Source organism: Crocodylus siamensis, chromosome 12, assembly GCF_052110815.1.
Source record: "Crocodylus siamensis isolate JL-2025a chromosome 12, ASM5211081v1, whole genome shotgun sequence".
In the NCBI taxonomy this organism is placed as follows: domain Eukaryota; kingdom Metazoa; phylum Chordata; order Crocodylia; family Crocodylidae; genus Crocodylus; species Crocodylus siamensis.
In genome coordinates this window covers 44,012,261-44,028,064 of record NC_143406.1, presented here as the reverse complement: position 1 = coordinate 44,028,064, position 15,804 = coordinate 44,012,261, and the positions used below count along the sequence as shown (strand labels likewise).

General features: G+C 46.1%; 1 protein-coding gene across 1 annotated transcript in view; it reads right to left on the bottom strand.

The window, feature by feature from the left end:
• FOXK1 (forkhead box K1) overlaps positions 1-15,804 on the bottom strand; it is a 64,974-nt gene that overhangs the window by 16,686 nt on the left and 32,484 nt on the right. The window contains exons 3-6 of the mRNA XM_090023167.1: positions 5,493-5,649; positions 4,431-4,577; positions 2,359-2,552; positions 518-684 (exon numbers count right to left, since the gene is read on the bottom strand). Coding sequence (XP_089879293.1) covers positions 518-684; positions 2,359-2,552; positions 4,431-4,577; positions 5,493-5,649 — 665 coding nt within the window. The remainder of the gene's footprint in view (positions 1-517; positions 685-2,358; positions 2,553-4,430; positions 4,578-5,492; positions 5,650-15,804) is intronic.

Here is a 15,804-nt window from a genome sequence, read left to right as displayed (position 1 = left end):
TGTGAGAGGCCTGCACACTCGCAGGGAGTGCTGAGCTCCAAGATCACCATCCTGCAAATCTCTCCCCCACCAGGGCAGAAAAAAATGCCAAGCTCTGTCTCCAACAAATGCTTTTAAGGAGCTAGTCAGAGAGCACTACAGGCACACAGAAGCCTCGAGAGGACAACTGGCCTAAATGGCCAGAGGAGAGGGAACAGTAAAGACTGCAGCATTGTTTACATTTGCCCAGAATAGCAGTAAACTAGACTGAATACTGGTAGCAGTCTGCCACAGCAGCACAAAGCTCCTTTTCCCTATTTTGACACAGCCCCTGGAAGCTGAGGCTAGTAAGAGGCAGGCTCTAAAGCCATCTAAACTTCCTCAGTTTCCAGAGCTAAGGGGCAAGGGATGAATTTGCAATCAGATGCTTCCCTGGCAGGTTGGCATTCCTCTAGCCACCAACATACTTGCAAAGCATTCAATACCATGGCCACCTGCCAAGATGAATGCGCTTTCTTGCAATACAGAGGCTACTTACCAGGCGCGCTTTGTGAATACCGATACTCTGGAACAGAGGCTAACTTTGACCCAAAGTCATGGTCATGTGCAATGGGTGAGCCCTCCCGGGACAGGCACTCTGGAGTCTGTAGGCCACTAGAGTGAGGGGACAGCAGGCCAGGATGAGTTGGGGAGGCAGGGGCACTCCTAGAATGCAGGACACAGTATGAATAGTCAGGCATCTTCTGCACTTACCAAGAACCCATTCACAGAGAGCCAAAGGCATCTCCAACAGCTGGAGCTTCTGCTTCGACAGCACCATGAAACCATTCTTCCCTTGTGTGTACACCCACCCCCGCTCCCTTCACAAGCCCACAGGCCTGACACATGCATGCCAGCACTTTTCTGCAGCCATGACCTGTACCAGGATGAAATCTGACCCTGAAAGGCACAAGTCAACCTTTTTAAATATGTTATTCTAACAAAGGCCCTTTGATTAGCAGAGCCTGACATTTAAAAACATTCGAGAATTTTCCTGATCCTCTGGTGATGTGTAAAAAGGGCTGAATGGGGTAAAAGCCCAGGCCCCCCAGCCCTCTCTGCCATTTCTCTCCTGCTCTTACAGGGGAAGCTGACTACAGAGACACCACCACAATGTACTCTGAAAAAAATATCAAAAATGTTTGCTAACTGTTCAGTTACGGGAACCTCAGGTTTTATTCGCACCTAGAACAGATACAAAGAGCTCAGGAAAAGGTCATCTTCAAGTTGACAGTACCAGGAATTAGGAAATTCTCAGGCATACAAGTGCCACTTAAGTGAATTGCTGTTCAAAAACTCAAGGTAACAGCTACAAGCACTTCATTTCCCTTCTGACCAAGAAAGTAGCCAGCCTTGAATGAGAACATTGTTCTAGATGGAGGCATTCAAAAGTTTAAATGCACTAGAAAAAACTGTGTCTTCAAGAAATCACCTCTATAAACAATGCTCCCAAACCCAGACAGGGACAAGCATACTGAAGGCATTCCTAGACTCTCGAGCCAGTGCAGCAATTTAGCAGTCCAACACAGATATTTGAAGACAGATGAGTTTATGGATTTCCAAAGCCTAGGTCCTGCACAGTCATTTCTAGAATCTAAAACTGAAGTGGGCGTGATGTTTAGCTGTCAGGTCTCACAGGATAAACTGATCAGGTATCACTGGGCTGTGAAGAAGCCTGGCTTGATTTATATTCATTTTAATAGAAAAGGCTTCTGTCAAATAAGTATACTATCTGTGGGCTTCCCATTTCCTTTGACAATCAATAAATACATTCTTCTCTCTCACACTTCATGATGTGGAAGCCACTGGAGATATTGTTTTTCCCTGGTCTCCCATTTTGAGATAACTTTTGGACATATAACAGCTAAGAAGGATATACTGCATTAGGTACATTAGTTAGTGTTTAGCTTCTCTTCTACACATGCCCCACTGGCTGGAGCAATTTCATTTCCTCTCATCTCATGTCTGAATCCCCACTGCTCATAATCATGACAAATAAAGTAATGTCCCCTCAAGAGTCTGGTTCATATATCAGACAGCAATTTCTCATATGACCTCTTGCATATGTGAACCCAACTCTTCCAAAACCAACAGCTACTGTAGTATACCACTTCTTCCTTTGATACCTGTTCTGCAACTCCTTGCAATTACAGCGAAGACAGATGTATTAACAGTGATCTTATACCCACTAAAAAATAAACTCCAAGCATTCTTCAGGCATATCTAGCCGTGTTACCACTCTAAATCCAATAGAGGAGGACAGGTTTATTGCCACGACATACTGGACAACAATTCTTCAAAGGGTTTGGCACAAGAAACAGAAGAGGGGGCAGAACTCACCTGGAGGAGAGGGGTCCAAAAGGTGTCCGAAAGCAGGACACGCCCCTTTGCCTTCGTTTCCGGAATGCCTGCTCCACCAGCTTGGCTTCAGAGGCTGGGTCGATTCGCCAAAAAGAGCCTTTTCCAGGCTCCTCCTGGGAGCGTGGGACTTTAATAAAGTAACGGTTCAAAGAGAGGTTGTGCCGAATGGAATTCTGCCGGGAGGAGAGGAAGAAGCCCGTTACTACACAGCATGGAAATAGCATATGAAGGTCAAATGGGCTTCACAGCCAGGGCAGAAGGACAATATTCACCCCCTTCAGAATTGGTCGTAACCAAAAGCAAGCTGTGCATTCAGCAACCTTCACCAGGGCAAGGAAATAACTAGTAAAAACCTGAAGAAGATTACAAATAAGAAGTTTCCATTAACCATGAAGGAAGATGGAGCTGCCTGGGGCCACTTGGACACCTATTCCTTAGCAATACCTCCTAATGATAGTGAGCTCAGCAACTCTTCTGCAGTAAGATATGAAAGTAGATCCTTTCTGAAGGCCTGGACAGTGGAACTGTGCTAGAACGTACTAGTGTACCACAGAGGTGGCCTTTTACATCTTAGGCAAGTGAAAAATTTTGTGTGGCTAAGACATTCACTTACCAAACTGCTCAGTTGTGCTTGAGCAAAGACCACTAGAGGCCGCCACACTCCGCAATAAAAGGGGCTAATTAACACACCTTTAGCCCTGTGGCTCTTCAATCTTTTTATTCTTGAGCCCTCCCTTGGAAAACACCAGCTCCTGGGGATCGTTCCATTTTTTGAGCACAAACAGAGTTCTTCCGGGGCCAAGAACTCAGAAAGACCACAACAGGTCAGAACGATTCCAACACTATGGATTTCTATTTGAAATCTCTGGGTTTAATCTTGCGAATTGATTTGGCACCACAGTGTTAACACTGTGTGGCACCCTTGAAAGGACCTCAAAGCATTCTAGTTGAGAATCACTGCGTCAGACTGTCAGCAACCCTATTACCAAACCTATGCAGTTTGGCAGCCACTTGGAATAACATGAACAGTTCCATGTTGGACTATGTTCCACACTGCCTGCCACAGGGCAGAAGAAAGCTACCAAGCCTACGTCTGTGCAAACTCGTTTCTCAACCTTCTTCTACCATGGTGTTTTGTTTTGTTTTTTGCAGCTGTCAAGGAACAAACGTGTTTTAAGAGTGAGGCTGCTGCTAGGGAAAGGAAGACAGCACTTCACCTACCACTGCAAGATGGCTACAGCAGCTGCTGGTTAACAATGCACAGCAACGCTGTAGTCCAAGTTAAATTCCATATCCAACTGGAACTGCAGGGAAACCAGGGCAGACAGAGTGCATCTGATTATACTGCTAAGTGCAAAAGGCCACGCTACTCCAGAGCACAGGTAACAATGGAATCAGCATCTGGATGCAGTTTTTTGGTGCATGGTGCACGTGGGGGGGGGAGGGGATGTCTCAACATCTTGAAACAACAATGCCCAAAGGTGTGATGATGGAAGACAAGACATGGCAGGGGGAGCCCTGACCACTGCCCCATGAAAAGAAACACTCTTGTAGCTGAGCGCCCAAGCCTGACTTAATATTAGTTAAATATGTAGAAGTTGTACGAGATTTCCAAGGACCATGATGAATGTACAGACCCATGGTTCTTGAGTATTATTTTGGAGTGGGGCACATTCAGACCAGAAGGTTGATGCAGTGGGAAAGGAAAGCAAAATGGTGGCATCCTGAGGGTAACTACTGCAGTTAAAGACAAAAGGACAGAATGGTGGAGACATGCTGAGGTGGGGTAATCGCAAAGCATTCTCTGCAGAGGACTGTTCCCAAAACACCTGGGTACGGTCACAGAAAAAAGTAAAATAAAAATCAGGCCAGAAGCAACTGCTGAAAGCAAGGTCAGGAAAGGAAGGCAGAATGAGGATCCCAGCCCTCAAGAATGAGAATCTTTGCCCCAAGCCCTCAGCAAAAAAAGAATAATAATTTCATCTAATTAAAAAAATAAAAACCCCCAAAGGATTTTCAAAGTCAGTAAGTTGTAGGTATAAAGACCTCACCTGCCAGCCTTTATCAGCAGTCCTGTAATACGGGTAATGCTTGGTGATATGGGCATAGATGCCACTTAGTGTTAATTGCCTGTCCTGGGCTGAGGATATGGCCTGCACAATTAGCTGAGCATACGAATATGGTGGTTTGGACTCATCCTAAGAAAAAATGGACAGCAGAATGTTAGTCACTTCGTAGTAAGACTTATGTTAGAGTTCATCCACAAGCCAGATAAAAGGAGAAAGACACCTTCATAGGCACCACAAAACGTACGGCCAAGCAACAACGTTCTTTTCACAAACACAAACCAACCCATTCTGCTTCTAGGCTCCCTCCATTTACCCTCCCCAAGGGAGGTCCCTGCCCTTTCTAACACTTGAAATTTGCCAGGTTTATTTTATTTCTAGTTCCTCGCGTTGCTTCTCGATGAAAAACGTAGTGATCTTAAGGGATGGTTCAGTAAGAACAATCATTCAGTGCCACAATCTCTGACCGAGTTGCTCTCTCTCTCAGTCATCAGGATGCAGCTCCCTCCTTATCGCTCACTTTTCTTGCTTGTTGTTAAAATCCTAGAATTTACCCACCCTGCTCCCCTTCCCTCCTGGTCCTGGAAAGCAGGCCTCTCCTTCTGCCTGGCTTAGCCTGCACATTGTTCATAGCAGGATTTCCACCTTCCCCTTCCTGCCCTCCCCCCAAAGTACTTTACAAAGTGCTGTATACAGTGGTAAAGCTCTTCATTAAAAGGAGAAAATAAGATTTTTTCTGGTTTTAATGCTCTTCTAATATAGCTGCCCAGGGGAAATCAGTGCCTATGGCTTCATACTTTTCCCCTCAAAAAGTTGAGTTAGTGGCGTTTAAGTGACTGTAGTAAATACATCTGGGAAAACTAAAATGGCAGAGGTATCATCTGACAGCCCACCGCCAACTAACAACATGAAGGGGCACTACCCCAGTGACAATGTACATCTTTCATTTGGGTTTGTACTTTTTCCCCTCCCCAGTTCTAGTCAGTGCGGGCAGCACCCAAACTGCCTCTTCAAGAGCCCTGCGGGGTAAGTAATGTCTCTCTGAACCTTTGGGCTGTCCCCGCCAGATGCATCTGCCTGCTGTTCCGATGCTGCTTTTGCGGCGTATTCTGCTGCCAGCTGTAGTTCCGAGGTAATGTTCTGAATGAAGCGATAGCCTGAGGACCCAGCACCACGGGGACTGGCCGGACAGGAGTTGGGAACACTATGCGGGAAGGAGGAGGAGAGAGAACGTCAATCCATCCGCAGTTATTTATTACCAGAAATCAACCAGCATAGGTATAACTCCTAGCTTTTAAAGACCCCTCAGCAGTTTACAGTTAAGCCTCTACATCCCCAGAGCTTATTCTTTTTCATCTGGGTTACCCAAACCTTACAACATGATCTCATTCAAGGTGATAAAACAAGGCTTGATTCCTGACTCCATCACATTCACATTACTAGACCACACACAGTTTCAAAGCAGAAAGCACGGTGCCTTCTCTGTGCAGCCAGCCCAGGACTTCACTGAAAACCAAATGCTGTGTCAGAGCTTAGTTCTCCCAAGTATCTAAGTTATAAAAGTAATTAGAGACCTTACACTCCAGTCATAAAGCTAATTAATGCTATTCTCTGTCTAGTGATCACTCCATTTTTCTGCTTCGCAAGGGCTGCTTCCTTTTACAATGTCATGGTTAAAACCACCATGGCAGACGGCTGTATTGTAACAGCAGCATGAGTTCCTGAAGGCCGTGCCACAATGGCAAGGTTAACAAAAGCAGCTCAACCCAGATACCTCTGAGGGCCATCCGTCTTTTTAAACCACCAGCATACAAACCCTATTAACAACTAATGGGAACTGCAGGCATAGAGAGCATGCAACATGCCAGCATCTCTGCAGGGAGGAAAGACAAAAATCAGCATTGAAGGACTGCCGCAAGGTGGCAATACAAGAACAGCTATGAAGCACAAAGAGCCATGCTAGGACTGGTAAAAGGGCACAAATAAACAAAGGCTGGGCTAATTTGCAGCCCCACTCAGATGCACAGAAGTGCATACTGCAGACAGGGAACTAATCAGCAAGACTTGTCTGGGGATCATGTATCCTTGATTTGTCAGAGGAAACCTGAAGCATCACTCTGTCGCAGCCCATTCCCCCCGCCCCAAAGCTGAACTGCTCAGTGCTGGTGCAACAGCCCATCCTCAAATCACAGAAGTTAACCCCAGTATGGTAGAGTCAGGACAAACAAACATTCACATATTGAGAAAGAAAAGCTGCTTCCCCCCACCCTTATTCAGGCAGAGCTAAAGCAGAACAGAAACAGGGTCCTAGTTCCCAGCACTGGGCTTCGATAATGCTGTCGAAAGCGATTTGCTTCCTAGCAAGACAGTCATGAGCAGCAAGACGGTGCATTTAAATGCCAGCTATTGCATCCTAAGAGCCCGACTTGGACTCCTTTGCAGTACATAATGTGTAAATGCAGGGAAAAGATAGCTCTTGCCCCAAACAGTTTACAATCTAATTAGAAGATACAAGATAGATCATTCCTTTGTACGCCCCTCGAGCCAATGTGGATCAGGTGTCAGACAGTCTTCAGCACTTGAGAATCGAGGTAGCTTGGGTAAAGTGCTTGTAATTATGAACATGTGCCAATTCCAGCAATCCACATGAATCCTTATCTCTTTCAGAGCTCGCTGAAAGGGCCTGACCTGTCTACACAGCCTAAGATTAGCCCTTCCACAATAACAAACCCCCCCTCCTTTTTTTTTTAAGTTTACTTGGGAAACAGAATAACCTAAGCTGTATGAATGCATATTTAGAGCCGAATAAAGGTGCCCACTCCTGACATAACTGCAGAACAGGTACTGCACTTCAAATGTGAACACTGGCTTATTTTTCAGTAGTTTCTCCAGACAGACAAGCCTTGAAAATATGCATATGCTCATGCCTTCTTCCAATAAAGGAAGGCATAAAATGGCCAATGAAGTTATTCCTTAGACAGATTTCTCCAGGAATAACCATAGAAAGCAGATCTGATGAAGGAGAAGAGGAAGAAAGCAGTGCTGCTGTTAATTGATATATTAAGCACTATGGTAATGAGCAGGCTAGAAACAGGTTAAGATGAGACAGAGCTATTTGCTAGCCATCTGCAAACATATGCTAATAGGAAGCCCCAGACAGAATGGCTAAAATGCAAGTAAAGTGGAAAGCCTGTCACAGGAGCATCTCAAATAAATCAGCACACTTTAAAATGATGCATCCTTGTGTTTCTACACATGCACACACACAATAGGCTTCAAGGCTTGCAAAAACACTCACGCAGTTCAGACACAGGCATCAAATTGATTCTTGAAGATAAGCAGAGGAAGTAGTCTGGCTTCTACTCTTCAGGTTTGGGCTTCTGAAGTTTACAGTGAGTTCAAATATAATCTTCGTTAAAACCATCAAAAAATGAACTTGCAGCTCGTGCAGCACTTCTATTGGAGTGCTCCCAAAGCCTCTTCAAAATAAATGTTATCAGTTATCACCCCTTTGGGAAAGAAGCAAGGCCCTGGGGAAAGAAGTGTCTGGAGAATTTTCCTAATGAAATGGGGTTGGTTTATCTGGGATTGGTGGTGGTGCTTAGCTGGAGACTCAGGAGAAGCAAATCCTCTAACATGCTGGAGCCACGATGGGGCGTTTCTTCTGTGTGACCCTGACACTCCTACAGTTCCTTTAGGCCGGGGGTGAATTGCTGAGGATTGCTGGCATAGAAGAAACCAATGGGGACCAACATTTCTGGCAGGTTTGCCAGGAATTAGCGCCACACCCTCCCTCCTCTTTGATCCCCTTCCTCAGCCCAATCTGCTGCTCTGCTTTCTGTGGCCTACTCTGTGCTCTCTACCTGAGCTCCTCTGCTTTCTGCTTCCTGCCCTGTGCTCCCTGTCTGATCTCCTGCTCTACTTTCTGCTTCTGCCATATACACCGCAGTGCTGCCTGTGAAAATGAGGCTCATTTACAAATCAGTGAAGGGGGCAGAGCTCATAGAAACCATAGAAGAGTAAGGCTGAAAGGGACCTCCAGAGGTCATCTACGCCTAAATGCCACCAGAGGCAGGATCAGCCCTCTCTCAACCACCCTACAAAAATCCACAGTCCAACCTCTTAGCAAAACTATTCAGCTCATGACCAAAAGACCCTGCCACAGATAAAACCAGGGGACAACAGCAGCCAGTGTCTGGTTGCTGCAGAGGTTGTTAAAATGCACTTGAGAGATCCCAGGAAAAGGGTCTTGCCCTTCACTACAGAGGAAGGCAAAAACCTCCACCATTCATACCAAGCTGACCATGGGGTAAAATTCCTTCCAGACTCCAAATCTGACAGTCAGTCAGACCCTGAGCAGAGGGCAAGAGCCTCTAGCCAGGAACCTCCAGGCACAAGTCCCAGCAGTGGCACACCCCGGTCACAATCCTTAGCCTTGGCTGCAGCAGCCTTCATATTGCAAAGAGGGTGGGACAACAAGGGAAGAAAAGGTCTTATGAACAAACGTTTAAAGGATTAAGACCAAATTCAATTCATGTATGGATTAAAGCAGACGCACAAACACAAAGCAGTGACGTATCGACTTCCTGGAGTTCCTGGAATTCTCCTCCCACCCCTGCAGCGGCCAGGCCAGGGGAAGTGTGCACTTGGGCACACCCCCCGTTTCAACACCAGGATGTAAACAAACATTTCTCTCTGTGTCGGACAGAAATACTATGAAAGATAACTGAATCTATTTCCATACTACTATACATTTTACTGATAAAAACACAGTCATTTGGCATGCAGGTGAGCATGGCTCACTTCTATATTTAGGCTGTTGCTACTGAAGACAACTTGGAATACACCTCTTGGGCAAATAAAATCTTGTTGCATCTGTCATCCCCAGCTACTTTAGATGCTGACAAGTTACAGACATGCATCCTTCAAACAACAGTAAAAGGCAGCCACATCTGGGTGCAATACAGCATTTCTAAATATTTAGAAAGGGAAGTGAGTGTTTCTATCCAACTGAAATGCCACAGAAAATGTAAGCAGACCAGCTGTAGCTGCTCGTGGTGGAATTTGGCCAGGGCACCAAAGTTAACATCCCATGTCTCTCCGTGTGCCAATGAGCCTAATAACTAGGAGTGTTCAGCATCTCCGTTTTACCCCGATTGCAACCTCTGCTAGCATAATTCCAGTCACACCAGGATGAGACATTGTTTTAGATTTGACGGACAACCACCACCCAGAGAATTGCCAACCTCAGTTTGTCACAACCAGTTTTTTACTGCTGGACTCGTTGGCTTTTCACCAGTAAGAGAAGAAATGACAGCCAGAGGTGGTGGGGCTGCAGGTCAGATTTACAAACTTTATTAGTGAATCTTCAAAAAAAAGATAGTTACATGAGTTTGTAGAGGTTGAAGAAGATACAGGACACTGTGCATGGTGACATGGAGCACAGCTGGAGTAGGCTGGTGCAATCTAAAACATGAAGTTGTCACGCAGCCTGCTAGCCCAGGGTAAAAGGGCAAGAAGAAAACTATATGAGGATATATGAACTCATGCATAGTAAGCACCTACATGCAGATTTGTGAGTTGACAAGATGCACTCAGGTACAGGTTTCAGCATGTGGTGTAGAGCTGCCTGGGTGAGGGGTAGTCCAGGATATAAACAATCCTTGCCAGTTTATGGCAAGTGTGACTGGGGTCTGGTCCTCCCCCTTGGTCTCTCTTCTAGCTGGTGGTCTTGGGCTGTCATAGCCACAATGCCAACTACATGGACTCATTTCAGGCTGCCAGGACATGCATGGCGAGTAAAATTTCCTTTTAATGCTACTGCATTTTTCATGTCCCTGGATTCACTTGTGGCACTACTTAAATTATGCCAGAAGACAGCTGCACGTTTAGCACCTTCTAACATCTAATTCAAAACCAAACCTGTCAACAGTTAGAGAGTGCTGCTACAAGATGCATTTCTACAGAACCTACAGTAATATGCTTGGCAAATTATATATATGTGAATTAATCCTCACAAAAGTAATTATTGAAGTATTAGTCCCATTTCATAGGGAAAATTAAACTAACAGAAAAGTCAAATGGCTTGTCTAAGGTCACACTGAAAGATTACATGCAAGCTGGGAAATAAACACATTTCCCAAATCTGGTGCCATCAGTTTCCCAGAAGGAAAGGCAGCCAGATGAGGTGACTTGAACTGTACCAGTGTTTAACACCATTCCTCTCTCCTGGCTTAATTTCTCAAGCTTAAATCTTTCAAATGTTTATCTGAGTCATATTTTCAGTAATTAAAGCCCTTGCCCATCTTCTCTGGCACCAGACATTGTTTTGGACTCTTAAAAGAAAGGCCTACAAAGGATGGAGGATGGGATTCACCTCCAAGGAGGATTATTCTGCACTGGTTCGGTCCTGCAGGGAGCAAACCAGGAAAGCCAAGGCTGCAACTGAACTCCAACTAGCTTCCAGCATCAAGGACAATAAAAAGTCCTTTTTCAGCTATGTGGGGTGCCAGAGAAAAAGCAAGGGCAACATTGGAGCCCTGCTGAACCAGATGGGGCAACTGACAACTGACACCCAGGAAAAAGCCAACCTATTAAATGGGTACTTTGCGTTGGTCTTTCATCAGTCCTATGGGATGCCCATGCCCGCTATGGGACAGGGGGGTCTGGGTGAGGGAGATCCCCTGCCATCCATTAATGCTGACCTCGTGAAGGAACACCTTGAGAAGCTGGATACCTTCAAGTCAGCCGGCCCTGACGATCTACACTCTGGCATGGATCTTTGAAAACTCCTGGCGCTCTGGTGTAGTGCCCGAAGACTGGAAGAAGGCCAATGTGGTGCCTATCTTCAAGAAAGGGAGGAGAGTGGATCCAGCTAACTACAGGCCCATCAGCCTGACCTCTATTCCGGGGAAGGTCTTAGAAAAGTTTATTAAAGAGGCCATCCTTAATGGACTGGCCGACACCAACATCCTGAGGGATAGCCAGCATGGATTTGTTGCGGGTTGGTCTTGCTTGACCAACCTCATTTCCTTCTACGACCAAGTGACCTATCACCTGGACAAGGGAGATGAGATTGATGTCATATATCTTGACTTCAAAAAAGCCTTCGATCTGGTATCCCATGATCACCTCTTGGCAAAACTGGCCAATTGTGGCCTTGGGTCCACCATGATCCGCTGGCTGGGCAACTGGCTCTGTGGTCGGACCCAGAGGGTCGTGACTGACAGAAGTCAATCATCATGGTGTCCTGTGACCAGTGGGGTCCCCCAAGGCTCTGTCCTTGGACCCATATTGGTCAACATCTTCATTAATCATGTGGACACTGGAGTCAGGAGCAGACTGGCCAAGTTCGCCAATGACACCAAACTTTGGGGCAAGCATCCACGCCAGAAGACAGGTGGGTGGTGATCCAGGCTGACCTGGACAGGCTCAGCAAATGAGCGGACGAGAACCTGATGGTGTTTAACACCGAAAAATGCAAGGTTCTCCACCTTGGAAAGAAAAACCTGCAGCATCCTTCTAGGCTCGGCAGTGCTATGTTGGCTACAGAAGCACTACAGAAGAAAGAGACTTGGGCGTCATCACTGACCACAAGATGAACATGAGCCTGCAATGCTATGCTGCAGCTAGTAAAGCGACCAAAACGCTGGCTTGCATCCACAGATGCAAATCCCGGGACATCATTCTCCCCTTGTACTCAGCCTTGGTGAGGCCACAGTTGGAGTACTGCATCCAGTTTTGGGCTCCACAATTCAAAAAGGATGTGGAGAAGCTTGAGAGAGTCCAGAGAAGAGCCACACACATGATCAGAGGTCAGGAAAACAGACCTTATGATGACAGGGTGAGAGCCATGAGGCTCTTTAGGCTGGAAAAGCGCAGGCTCAGGGGTGATCTGATGGCCACCTATAAGTTTATCAGGGGTGACCACCAGTATCTGGGGGAACGTTTCTTTACTGTCCGAGCCCCCAAGATCTGGAACAGCCTGCCATCGGCTGTGGTTCAAGCACCTACGCTGAACACCTTCAAGAACAAATTGGATGCTTATCTTGCTGGGATCCTATGACCCCAGCTGACTTCCTGCCTTTTGAGCGGGGGGCTGGACTTGATCTTCTGAGGTCCCTTCCAGCCCTAATGTCTATAAAATCTATGAACTCTATGAAATGAGCATTTTCTTACTTGGGAATCTATGCTTGCAAGAGAGTTGGAAAGAAATCTGCGTTCATGCATACAGTGTTTGGGAAAGGCATCCTGGAGAGTAAAATCTATTGTCCATAAAATGGGCACAGTAAAGGCAGAACTGAAGCAAGTGGCCATTGTGCCTTGCTCCCATCTGCAAGAGCAGTTCATTTCTACCAATTCAGTGCACAGGAAGAATGGTCATTTATGACTGAGAACCTTTCCCACTGCCTTCCTCCCCAACAAACAGCAGGAGGCTTTTTCTTGAGATGTAAAACTCCTTTCCCTGCAACTCAAAATCCAAGACCGTACCCTAATCCAGGGCAACCACCCTGCAGTATGAGTGACACAAGTGGCAGGGGCAGACTCTGCATGTGCCACACAGCAAATCAGAAAGGAAATAGGTTGCAGAGCAGCAGCAGATAGGGCAGAAAGTAGAAAGCAGAGCAGCAGACAGGGCAGAGGAAAGGGATGGGAGTTGAATCAAGGGAGGACAAGGGGCTGTTTTGTAGCATGCTGGCCAAAAAGCTTGGCCCCTACTGCCCTAACCCATTCTGTAAACCTTCAGGAAAGGCACCAAACAATGCAACTGATAAGCAAGCAGTGGGTCAAAGTACAGTGTCTCGGTTCACAGAACAGCCAAGCACCATTTCCAGGTTATGCCAATCAGATGCAATGGGCAAGAATGCTCTGCTGCTTTTTCTCTCCCCAGCCTCGCAAATGTAGCTCAAAAGAAAGACAGGCCTTTGCATGTTTTAGACAGATTTAAAAAAATGCAGCCATAAGAGGGGAGAACAGCTCTGCGTACTTGAGCACTGAAAAAAAACCAGGCAAAAAACAAAACCCCCAAAACCCAAGGCAATAGAACAAGCCGCACAAAGGGAACGTTAAGTACCCACAAAGATCAGCCTCTTTCTACTTGCCCTCGTTCCCACAGTTCCCTTTCTAGATGGAAGTGAGCTCACGCCAATTGTGGCTTCAATGAATTCTTTAATCCAGGGAAGCAGAGGGAAGTGTCTGTGCTGCTGGTGACACATCTGCACCTTCTCCTCTAGCCCATGGTCTCCAGCCAACATCAACCACGTGCAGGAGCTCCTAAGCCTGCTGAAGTCTGCTGACACAACTGGCCTATAGCAGGTTAGCTGGTTTGTGGCTCAGAGGCCTACTATTTTGGATCTTCCCTGTGCCTGATTCTCACTGGTGCCGAGTATTTTGTCCAGATGCAGAAAGTAGTGGATTATCTACACATCTATAAAATGCCTGTCTCAAAGCTCTTCACTTGATGAAAATGGCTTCCTGTGCTTGAGTAGAGGAAGTATGAAGGAGAGGGAGCAATGTATAAATCCAAATTTTAAAACCCAGGTGCCCTTCAGCTCTTCTCACTGTTCACTTTTAGAAAACAAGGCACCTTATTTAGGACTGAATCCAAAATGACCTTGAAAGCTAGTTCAGAAAGCTAGTTATAGCCTTATACAAGGTACCTGGGGCCCTATCAACCTTATCAAAGAAGTCAGGAACATCAGCCATTTATTTGCACAATCTGTCCGTGGAAATACATATATTAATATATCACTTGATGTTTGAATAACCAGAACACAATTTAATCTACAACCTGTCTTTGGAAGGGACCTATTACTACATCAATTTTATACAAGGAAAGAATTGCAGCAGAGATTAAATGACTTGCCAGAACAAAACAACAAATCAGTGGCCACCTTGCTTGAGGACAGAAATATTGATGTTAAATATTTATATTCAAAGTGATGTTATGTAGAAATCTGGGAAATGGGGTCTGCAACAAACCCCATCTAGTGATCTGTCTACAAAAGGGAGGTGGGGGGAATGCAACAACCATCACAATGGGGCCAGGGAATATGGTTATACTTAAGGGTCTACTCAATTTGTGATTGTGTGGATTTCTTAGAAACGGTGAAATCAGTGTGTCCACAAAATCAACTTAGCTAGGTGGCACAAAGGGCAGCAGACAAGACAGTGGCCACTCCCTTATCCTTTCTTGCCTGCCAGGGCCTCTCTACCTGAGGGGCATGGCTGCACAATGGGCAGCCAGCATACAACATGGCAGCCTCCCTGTCGTTCCTCCTCCTCTGCCAGGGCCTCTCTGTCAACCAGCACCGAGGAGCCTGCTGAGCTCATCTGGGAAATATCTGTGGAGTTTGCTCTTTATGCCGGCATCAGTCACAAAATTTGTTTAGTCTCGCCATGATTTAAGTAGGCCCCTAGTTACAGTGCAACAAAAAGGCATGTGTGCGGATGAGACCAGTCTACGGCATAACCAAGGCCTTTAAGTCGGATGGATTTTGATAGTGCAGAGAAGGAGTTTGGAGGTTACCATAATTTGTCCGTTATCAAAAGAGAGGCAAGGATTTTTGTGACCGCATCTATTGAGCCAACTGTTTAGTGGAGAGAATGGTTGGACAAGCTTTCAGGTATCACGTGCCCTTCCTCATGTCCCTTGATGATCCAAAGGGGACATTTCCTATGCAGGTTTGACATCACAGGTAAATGCATGAGATGTGAAGTATACCTGGCTCTCACAACACACCAGACAGAAATTAATTTAGCCTGCCGGCATGTGGTTCTTGCATAGTTATTTCAGTGCTCTGAAAATGCTCCTGCTTGAATGTGGCTGCCATCCTGAATGTACTGACAAGCTGCTTCTACCATCTTCCTCCCGCCCCAGACTTTTCTGTGGTGCCTTTCTAGTTTGCAACAAACTTGTCTGAACACGGCAGCAATGTTTTTTCTAAGGAAATCTGAACTCCAAAAGGAAGAAACAAGGCCAGGGGCTGTCTCAGCCTCTCCCAGATTATGCTGCCAGCCAACGTCTTCTTACTTAAAGCCATGCAACTCCTAAATAGGATTCAGACGTGTTTACAAATGGCAGCTCCCAGGGACAAAGTACCCCCTGACTAAGCAAAGGGTGGAAACGTTTCCTCCTAGAAGTGAGAAAGTCTCGCATTGTGCAGCTGCTGAGGTTGGCAGGTTTGGTTTTGTTTAGCTAAAGCTCATTCCCTTTCGGAGGCAGTGCAGCTTCTCAGCAAAAATAAGTAGGCTGGAAAAAAAACAACAGCCCAGAGGCTTGAGACAGAGAACCTGGAGTGAAGAGAGCCAAAATGTAAACAGAAAGGCAAGAGCAAGAAAGATGGGGTCAGCAGGGCAG